We start from the raw sequence: 10,800 nt of genomic DNA, 5'->3' as shown, positions 1-10,800 counted from the left end.
ACCTCTCATGTGAATGCTATGCATTTTGCAACAATGTGTTTCTAGTAAGGATAAACATTTTTATGGTAGTATTTATGGATTGGCTAAAGTTGTCAAAATGCTGTAGTAGCATGGGGATAGGAGCCTGAACTAGTGGGCTCCCCTCAACTCTTTGATAGGGGATGGTCTCCCTAGCTGGGTGAATGTGAAGACACTCACGGCTACAAAAATAAAAGACTAATTCTAATTTTAGAGCATTTTAAACAACTGTTTAAAAAAAGTTGGTAAGAAAAGGTCAATTTTTTAGGCTTATGGAAAGATTTAGTAGAAAATATGATTAATATTTTTTCCCCAGACATGCTTAAATAACATCTTGACCAAAGGCATGGATTCACAGACACACATCAAAATGTAAGATTTTATTTATAGTTATTAATGGGCTATGATACTCACTCTATAGTTACACAAATTCAGAAGTCTTTGAGGTCATATAATATTACATAAAAACATTATGTAGTATTAGACAAATTCATTTTTCAGCTGTTAGAAATGTGAGGCCCCAGAACTCCTACCTTTGGGACATGCAATACAAATGGGACACAGGAAAAGCAAGAAACCCTCAGGTCCACTATACAAGAAAACTGGATTAACACATATTCCTCTAAATCTTCAGAAAGTGTTCATCATTCAGGTCGCAAACCTGTGGTTGTAGTAAATCGAGAGGGCTAGCAACAATTACTGCTGCTAGATCAAATGTTCTTTGTTGAAATATTCTTTTTGTAGAACATTTTTGTAGAAGAGCAACATAAAATCTTATACTGATGCCTGTGCCTATTGGCATGAGGACAATCAAATAAGTACTTGATGGACACCAGTGGTGGAGGGAGGTTGTTAGGTGAAAAAAGGAGGACTTTTTGAGCTCAGCTTGCTTGGGGTACTACCATCTCTGCTGGTAGGTAATGGAAGGCAAGAAAAGCTTGCAGGTTTGGCAGTGGCAGAAGTGAAATCCAGAGCATGGAAAGGGATGAGTTTGGAGAGGCCATGGAGAATGACCTTCAGGTAGCCTAGAGGTTAGAAGGGCTGCTGTCCAAACTGTGCTCAGTGAGAGTGGTGAAGCTCTGAACTTGGCAGAGGAGATCGGCAAGCACTGGAAGGAACATTCTGAGGAATGTCTTCTGTCCAGGAGGTAGGGCTGGAGGGTACTAGAGAGTCCATTTCTCTGTGTCACCACTGGACAGCTGAATAGGCTGGATAGGCACTGACAGTGGATGATATTCGCTTAGAATATCTTAAGCCTCTCTGCAATATTGTGCATGGACCTTGGGACCGGTTTCCACTTATCTGGGAAACTAAGAAGATGGCCCCCCATGTTCAATACAGGGACTGGAGAGTGTCTGCAAACCATCGAGGCACTGCACTTCTCGGCCTCCCCAGGAAAGTCTATGCCAGGGTGCCATATGCGATGTAAATTATGTCCTGGTAACCCTTTCTCTGATAGTGGAGGCAAGGGAGATTGCCACCCCATCTACACGCGTTTCAGTGATTTAGAAAAGGCCTATGTCCGTGTTCCAGTAGACTTCCTGGGGGGCATGGCTCACACTTAGAAAGTACAAGGACCAAACAACTTGAGTTAGTGGCCCTAGAACCATATACTCCTATATACACGGCCCATATTCTACGCAAGCTTGCACTATGCGGGCTGTGCCTTGTCTCCTGGTCTCTGTTACTGTTTATGATATTCACAGACAGCATAGCTATGGACAAAATTGTTTCAGGGTTGCATCTCTGCTGTTTCTAAAGGATGACATCCGGCTGGGTCCTGTGTTCAGGGGCCTCCAGTGTGTACTTGAACCATGGCTGTGGCTGTATCCTAAAAAAAAAAAAAGGGAGTGTTTGCAGGTTAGGTGCAGCGGCTGCAGTAATGCGGCTGCAGAAAGCTGAGCCCTAAAGCAAAGCTCTCAGTCTCAGAATGAGACTGTGAATACAAAAAATAAATTTTCTCGGTCCAGGGTGTCTGCTATTTTGAAAGTGAATCTGCAATGTGAATTAATTGAAAAAGAAAAAAAGCTTTTTAGAAATTGAATTTGAAAACTGAAAAAATCTCGCTCAGATTTTATGTTGCACTTTTTAAAAAAAAGTTTAAAAGCTAAATTACATTTTAGATGTCAAGATACAATTTCAAAATACTAAAATACTAATTTCTAAATGGCATGATTCTAACTGCATTACAGCTAACTGACTTTTAAAAAGCACACTCAGTACAAACAAGTGATGGGTTGAAATCAACCCAATTTAGGTAGTTGTGTTTAGGGCTAATTCTATTACAACAGAGCACAAACTGACTGAAAATGTAGTAGATAATAGGATATAGAACAAAAAAAGCCACTGCCAAGCACCAGGTGCCATGTTTTACAGCTTGGTGAATGAAAATTGCTGCGCTTCCAGGCAGGAATGACTTCTAGCAGTCAACACGGGTCATTCACAACCAAATTGTCAAAGAACACTCCATTTCCATTTACAAACCATGAAACACAAAGTCAGTTTCGTCTTTTGGCCACAATCCTGATCAGATTTTCCTGTGAACTGGGATTTCTGACACTGCTGGTAAACCCGTATGACCGTACACTTTCATACACTACTGCAGATTCAGCTACTTCCTTCACACTATGGCCTTTGGTACAAGCAAATGCAATCACTCCTTTTTGCTAATCATTAAAATCTGCTTTCCGACCATGCATTCAGACATCGAACGACACATTCGCTGCACTGTACCCCCTCTCCTTAATCTAGGAGTCCAGGTGCACATCCTACAGGTATTTACTGCCCCGTCATCCTTGTGTAAGGACATCTGCAGATGCCTGAATTTACTACCACCTTGAATGGACGCATTTCTGTCCAGGGAGATTGTAACAGGAAGCTTAGTTACTCTGATGCCTTGCTACATGGTGACAATGAAATTCGAAACTGGGAAATGAAGCTATAGAAGTGCCTTCAACAGTGATCGTTTTAATAAACAGATGTCGCATTGCTTTACAAATCAGTCTTTCAGAAAACAAGAAATATGTGAAAGGAAAGAAGAGAAAATTGAAGTGAAGGGAATGTTGTGTCCATGTAGATTTATGTAGTGCAAGTTTAGGCTGCTAGTGTCGAGCAGGTATCTGACGCCCCCCCGTCCTGTTCTTGTTTCTCCAGTTTTCCGTCTCTGACCCTCCAGTCCCAGCTTGTGCTGCCGTCTGGAGCAGGGACGCACTGCAGCCACAGGCCCGAATCCGAAACCTCTATATCTGGGGAGACCAGCTTCCCATCCAGGGTGGCCAGGCTGAAGGTCCGCATGGAGATCTTTGATTCGAGATGAACATAGTTGTTGTTTTTGTTTTGGTAATTTGGGTTAAATAAAAAGTGTCTATAATTAATTAGACTAATTAGATTATTTAAATTAGATTTATTAGCATGAAAATGCTCCACGCATGAGTGACAAAGACCAACTGGCTTCATTCAATACATTAGAAGAAGCCTAAATCCTTACCTGTGCGCTTATCCCTACAGCAACATGTCCCAGCTTCACCTTCACCTTCTCTCTGATCCTAAGAGTCTCACCACTCACATCCTCCACCCAGATATCCACGCCCAGGCCTACACACACACATAAATAAGTCTACTGCATTCCAACATTGTAAACCGAAACATACCACGTCTTCATTATTGATCTATTTTACCTTCAAAGCAGCAAGAAGGTGGCTGATTTGTGGACACTGACCAGTCCACATTAAAGCTCTGTCCATCTCCAAGGCTACTGTAAGAGGAGAACACCCCAGAGCTCAAATCATCAGACCAATCCGAATTCTGCAAAAGAGAGACGAGAGTATGAGTTTGAGTATAAAGGAGGCTGCGCTGTGTCGAAAGTTCTTAACCTATGGATGTATGTTTGGTTATGTGCACCTTGTCAGTAAGCTCTGGTTCAGAAGCACAGGTGCTGCGGTGACAGGCGAGAGTTAACTTTGAGTTCTGTCCAGATAAGGTCATCCTCTCTCCACCTGTAGAGAGTGAGAGAGAGTGAGAGAGAGACATCAATACAACACCACTATGGTAAATAGGTCCTCTAATAGGCCAGTTCTTCATTTGCCTTATTTGCTCCTGCAGAGTTACTTCCAATTAGAGCTGGACGATATGGTAAGAATATTATATCACAATATTTAAAGACACTTTTGGCAATACACAATATTTATCACAACATGTGTAATCACAAACTAAATACATCAGTAGCGACAGATCCTTAAAAACTACTATTCAGATACTCTCCCGTACTGAACAGTGATTTTCACTCAACATCTGCTGCACCTCATCTAATTAAACCAGTCTAATTACACTGTTTGTAACGAAACCTGTAGCTGATCAGTGTTTATTAAGCAAGAATAGTCTCTTCCATATGCTTAGAAAAATGTTGTTATTGTAATAACAATATGCTTTATCACGATACGATAAAATATTGTCATATTGCCCAGCTCTACTTCCAAGTAGTCGACTGTTGCAAAGAGAATCAAGTAGTGTCTGAGCGGTGTAGACTTCTGGCCTCAGAGTCTGTTTAATTCAGTACAGCAACAGGTGGAAAGCGTGTTATGGATAATCCCGAGTCGTTTAGTGTGCATTTTTGTAAATGCACACTAAAAAAACGCAATGGATGAAGTGTGAGACCCTGACATTTTATCATATGCTACGCCTATAAAAGCCCTATGGTGTACCCAAGGTTTGGTGTGCTCGCGCGGGTTGACGATCGAACCCCAGTGTCTTGTGTGGGAAGCAGCCGTTTTTAAGACACTTTACAATTAAATAAAATTAAATGTTTACGCACAGCAATTAGCCAATAGGCTTTTACAGGGCAGAGAACCAACAAAATGCTTGCAACTTATAACTCATCAGGGCTTTATTTTACTGTTATGTATTGATTTGAACGTAGTAGTGATCGATTTCTGTACATCATTGCTTTCATTTTCTTCTTTTTTTTTGGCAATTTGAACTTAATGGTCTGGCAAAAATTTTTTTTTTTTTTTTCTTTTTTCTTTTTTTTTTTTTTGCCAGACCATTAAGTTCAAACTGCCAAAAAAAAGATTGTATGTTGTGTGTATATATATATATATATATATATATATATATATATATATATATATATATATATATATATATATATAGGAAACATTTCAATTCCTAATGAATTTCAGAAATTGCTAACAACGTTAGCTTCCTAGTTCCAGTGCTAACCACTGTAACCACTTTAAAAGGCTTTAAAATGTTATGTATGGATTTACTCAAACAGACTCACTTGATGACGTCATTGCTACCGACTCTTCCTCTGAGGAGTCGTCTTCCTCACTCTGAAGATAATGACTGCGTTGTGCTTTTGAGCCATAGAGGATCTGCAGGCGGTGGAATGGCTCCCACTCTTCTTCTGCCCAATCACTGCCCAGCTCCCTCAAACTCTCCAAATCACTCTCAACCTCTTCTTCAAAATCGTTTCCATCTGCCGCTCTTTCAGCCTCATCCACTGGGCTTCTTTCCTCCTCATACAGATCTCCTTCTTCCAGTACACCATTTGTATAATTCGCCTCCTCTTCCTCTTTTTGTTCTTCCTCCTCCTCCGCACTGGATGTTTTTTTCACTTCAGTGTAAATGTCTTTTCCCTCGGCTTCTCTCTCATCATCTTCAGCCGAATCTTCCCCGGTTTGCCAGTACCTCTCCATCCACACGCTCATCTTATCTCTTTTCACCCCATCCATTCTTCCATCGCTGTCCCACGCGTTCTCCTCATCCGATTCCTCCTCTTCTGAATCAGTCTCATCCTCCTCCTCCGCTCTTTCTCTCCAGGTGCTGACCCACTGGATTCTAGGGGCCGAGAGCCTATCCTGGCAGGGGACTGTTAGTCTAGAAACAGAGGATGGGGTGTCCTGGGTCGTAGTGGCAATGAGAGCAGGGATCTTCTGCAAGCTCATTGGGAGGCAATTCTGGAGCTCAGGTGTGTCAGAGATGTGAGATAACACCGGATCAGAGATTCCACCCACTACGAGTTGATATATGCAGCATACAAAGAGAAACACACAGGTTTATTACACTAAGATCACCTTAATCTGCATAATAGTATCACAGCTACTAGAATCATGTACAAACTGCTGACATTCAGACACCCTTTCTAAACAACTGTTAAGAAACTGTAACAGCACCAGTAAATAAATGCTTCTCACCCGCTCTGAGAGCTTGGGTGGCTTTCTCCAGCAGCTTTCTTGCAGAGTCCCTTTCCCTTGGCTTCTTCACCAATCCCCCTCTGATGACCTCACAGGTCAGGGGGTCACAGCCAGCAGGAATCTCCCACAGAGGAGCAGGCTCACTCACAATCTGCACACCATATATATTCATAACAGGTTTGTAAGCAGATTTACACAGGACAGGAAGCTGTACATTCATATGTAGCAGAATAAAAATAGTAGGGTCCCAATCCAATGCTGTAGCCACAAGCTAACATGTAAGACCCAAGCTAAACTACAAGCCACAAGCTAACTTGCCGGTCATGACAACTTGTTATGCTGACATACTGTTATGGTATAGTTAAGTCCCTATGTAGGTCATATGCATGCATAATTGATCAGCCACCCTCTACCCCATTTATCATTGCACGATGCAAAGAACACTGAGAGACTAAAGATTAACATGTACCTTCTCTGAATCCTGCGATACCATCCTAAAATAATGTTGCTGGACATCTTAACATGCTTGAAGGAGAATACTAACTAAGTTCTGTTAACCTCAGCTAACAGACCCCTCTGGAACTCCAGGTCAAGGAAACTTACAGGGTTTTTTTATGCGTCACTGCTAGCTTACCTAAATACTACCCAAAGAACATCTGGTCCTTTGGTCAGAAATGCAACTATTATGAATGAGGAGGATATTGGCATCAACAGAGGAGCTACAGTTGCTAACTGTCCACCAAAAAGGTGCAGCTCCAAGACAGGGGCTTCGAATAAAGTGGCCAGTGCATACATGTTCAATGTAACTGTAGAGGAGCTGACTGCAATCTACAGTACAGTACCAGTTCATCTTACCTTTAGGCAGAGGGGATGTGTGTAGTATCGTGTCCAGGGCTGATGTCCATTGAGCATGTGCAGCAGCATGCAGCAGCTGCTCCACACATCTGCTTTATCAGAGCGAGGATCTCCCCGTGCCACCTCAGGAGACATGTGGCTTTCAGTTCCACGCAAGCCATTGCCTGAAACACACAGATGCACATATGGAGGTCTGCATGTATGTAAATGGCGGTGTTGGTGCACACCGAAGAAGGCAGGATCGAGGGTGGCCAACGTATATACATTTTTCATGATGAAATACAGACAGTCCATGGTAACCGTTTATGTTTATGTGAGAATCTCACCTCTCAACGTCTTGTTGCTACATCCTGTCTGGTCCAACATCTCAGACAAACCAAAGTCACACAGGAAACACTCCCTGCCGTCCTTTGAAAGCAAAACATTGTCCACTACACACACACACACACACATTTTTAAAAAGCTTTCATTGAGGACAAAAACAGGACACACAGAACATTTTGTTCTCTATACTAAAGGGAACTAAACATGCTGCCAAATAACTGGATAAATTATTATTATCACCATCTCCAGCATGCTATTAAAATATCCTCTAATGCGTTCACTATAAAAAAAAAAAAGTAAAGCATTCGTGATCACCTTTGACATCCAGGTGAATGACCTGTCTGCTGTGCAGGTGCTCTAGAGCCTGCAGCACCTGACTGTGGTAATACAGAGCCTGGTTTTCGGGAAGTCTGCCTCTGTCTTTTAGCAACTGAGCAAGAGAACCTTAGATTAAGAGATGGAGAGAAAGATTGAGGGAGATTAAGGGAGAGATGGAGAGAGAGATGGAAAGAGAGATGGAAAGGGGGGGGGGGTAAATGGGACATTTGACTTTTGTGACATTTGTGCAGAAGGAGGTGTTGACCGGACACATGGATTGCAATTTCTATAACCCAAATATAGCCATTTTCTATCCAAAATGAACCATGCACGGTATATGTAATTCTTTGTAGAGTACTTAGCCTCAAGCATTTTATGTTTTTATATTTTTTAATATGTTCAAGGACAAAAGATGATAAAATATACAATGTTATAGGCATCAGGTATATAAAGTAATGAGCAATTTAGCTTTTAGAAGCAATAAATGTATACATGTCTTGTTCCCATCATCACCTCTGTGAACACTTCTGACTCAGTAAGGGTCTGTAGCACAGCATTAAAAACAAATTGTTTGATTTCATCTTTAATATATTGTAGGTAATAATAACAACAGTCTATACCCCTTCTATCCCATTCATCATTGATTTCTAGACCACAGGACTGCTGTTGATTGGATATTATTTGGATGCTGGATCATTCCCTGAACCATACTCAGTGACTGTGACCGTGTAGTGTGTGTGGTTGCTAGTATTGAGTGCATCATTCACAAGACAGTTTCTGGAGGAGTTGTTGGGGTTTTCACACACAGTGTCACTGCTAGGTTTAAAATGGCCCACCATTCAAAACAGGAGTCTAAACTGTGGCTAAAACTGGCCATTGTTGAAGGCTAGAGAATGACTTACAAAACACTGGCATTGCAACAGGTGGGCTTATTAAGTTAATGTATTTTTACATTTACCAGAATTTACCTGTTTTAAGGTCCATGAAGAGGACGACATTGAGCCCCTCTCTTACTGCTCCATACAGCTGAAGGACACGCGGGGAGTCCAGCCGGCTCCATGTCCCTACCTCCTCCCAGCTGAAACTGCACAGGGGAATCTGCAAAAGCAGCCAATTGGACAGTGTTAGGGAATAATCACTCCACAACAGCAAATTTAATTTATGGAGTTATATTTGAACTGGGATGTCAAATTTTCCAAACTCCAAATATGACATTTTTATGCATTTCATACAGGAATGCCCCCACAAGCTGGATTTCCTACTCAGAAAGTCAGTAGAGTATCACCAACCCATAGGTCAAAATTCAAGAAGATCACACTGTACATCAACAGTAATAAAATAATCAGTAGTATTATACCATTTATTAACAAATATCTATTTGTGTCTCATTAAATCAGCCATACACTTCCATCTGTGGACATGTTTCCATGATGTTTGGATGCGCAGAACACTGCATAATGCTCTATTAAACGGTCTCACGAACAGTGTTAACCTGGGACAATGCTAACACTGCTCACCTGGGACAGAACAGAAGGGACATATTTTGGTTAGGTAAAAACACTAGTCAAGGATTGTCAGCCCAGTTGTGGTAAACCCCGGAGTCTTTAGACTTCCTTTGGAAATGTTTTGAAATAGCATACAATTAACAGGACATTTACCAGGAACATAGTCAACTAGGTCATCATTCCCAGCTCCGACATCCGACATAAGATGTAAATGGAAGGCAGCATCAGTAAATGGAAACCATATTGTATTACAGGAAAGTGAGCTCCCAAGACACTGTAAAGTTTCTGAAAGTAAAACGACTGTACCCTTTTGGCAGCACATGTAAATCCAGTTTGTTTGTCCCGGACACTGAAGACGTCTCCATATGATCCATTCTGTATATGCCGGAGAAAGGAATATTCCCGTCCTTCTCGATATTCAGAGTTCTTCGGCTGTAAAAACTAAAAGACAGGCATTGTAACGTAGCAAATGACTTCTAGGAAGCAATTACACTGGAGGAAAATCACAGATTTGCAAAAGAAAAGCTCTAGGAAGCATTCTGTCCAATCCTCTCAGTTAAAAGAACAGGAATTTGCTCCAATCAAAACGTCAAGGGAGTTCAGATTTCATACCTTTTGTGGGTGGAAGAGAAATCCTTCGCTGACATTCAGCTTTTCAGGACCTCGACCCTGTGCGGCCTCTTCTACCATCTCGCAAAAGAACAGCGAAAAGCAGTAGCGATCCGTATGGGTCACGGCACCTCGTAGTTTGTGCAGGGTTAGCGATGAGTAATCCTTATGCCAAGCTGAGTCTGAGCCACTCTCCTTCTCTGAACCTCTGTAGCAGGCCTCATCCACATCGCTGCTCTCAGTCCAAGCATTGTACAGGTCAAAGGACACTTCTGCAGAAGTGCCGGCTGGTGAATCACAGCGGCCCGTGCCGAAAAGGTCTTCATAGTCAGAGACGCCGCTTCGTTCCACAGTACAGTAGGAGGATTCTGAGCCGCAGTCCGAAGCGTAGCAAGAAGCTTCGGAACCTGAGGTTAAACTTGAGGAGGCAGAGCCCCACTGCACCTCTTTGAGGCTATCCTCAGAACCCACGCTAGCCTTAGTGCCGTCTGAGTCGAAGCTGTACTCCCAGTCTGCGCAGACAAATGGAGAGTTCGACTCACCGACACATCCGAACGATCCACAGGAACAATCCGATCCCATCACGGCTTCGGTACTGTCCCCTGTATACATACACACCGCCTCGGTGTCCCTGTCGAGAGAGAGTGACCTTTCTCGTTTACCAGCCTCTGCCTTTTTCATTTTTACAATTCTGCAACTGCCATCTTCTTCTTTTAGAACATCAAAGGACGTTTGCGGACCTTCTGCATAGAGGCAAAGGGAGTCACATTCCTGTAGCATACCGCAATAGGTGGAGCCCTTGATGCTCTCAGCATAAATGTACACAGAGTCAGGGTCAGAATTTTGCCCAGCACAATCTGACCCTCCATTACTTGAGTAAATGTCAGAACAGCAGCCCACCTCAAGCCTGTGAAGGCAAAGCCCTGCTGCACTAGACAAGGGACATTCTGAATAATGGGTCCTCTGGTGGGGAAAAC

General features: G+C 42.4%; 1 protein-coding gene across 1 annotated transcript; it reads right to left on the bottom strand.

The window, feature by feature from the left end:
* Positions 1-2,930: 2,930 nt before the first annotated feature.
* map3k14b (mitogen-activated protein kinase kinase kinase 14b) lies at positions 2,931-9,974 on the bottom strand. Its single transcript, XM_072680111.1, has 12 exons — positions 9,827-9,974; positions 9,521-9,655; positions 8,678-8,807; positions 7,707-7,835; positions 7,394-7,498; positions 7,068-7,231; positions 6,213-6,363; positions 5,297-6,031; positions 3,919-4,013; positions 3,696-3,822; positions 3,506-3,612; positions 2,931-3,318 (listed from the first exon to the last, which is right to left on the bottom strand). The coding sequence occupies exons 1-12, from the start codon at positions 9,902-9,904 to the stop codon at positions 3,112-3,114; spliced, it is 2,163 nt and encodes a 720-aa protein (XP_072536212.1). The 5' UTR covers positions 9,905-9,974; the 3' UTR covers positions 2,931-3,111.
* Positions 9,975-10,800: the final 826 nt, after the last annotated feature.

The sequence above is a fragment of the Salminus brasiliensis genome, chromosome 5 (genome assembly GCF_030463535.1).
Source record: "Salminus brasiliensis chromosome 5, fSalBra1.hap2, whole genome shotgun sequence".
NCBI classification, from domain to species: domain Eukaryota; kingdom Metazoa; phylum Chordata; class Actinopteri; order Characiformes; family Bryconidae; genus Salminus; species Salminus brasiliensis.
This window is presented reverse-complemented; position numbering and strand designations above follow the sequence as displayed.

Bases quoted from the DNA above. Each gene is read 5' to 3' on its own strand.
- map3k14b (XM_072680111.1), bottom strand. From the start codon at position 9,904: ATGGTAGAAGAGGCCGCACAGGGTCGAGGTCCTGAAAAGCTGAATGTC. The intron at 6,032-6,212 runs GTGAGAAGCATT...ATCAACTCGTAG, and splicing joins CACCCAAGCTCTCAGAGCGG to TGGGTGGAATCTCTGATCCG. The intron at 4,014-5,296 runs GTGAGTCTGTTT...CACTCTCTACAG, and splicing joins GGTAGCAATGACGTCATCAA to GTGGAGAGAGGATGACCTTA.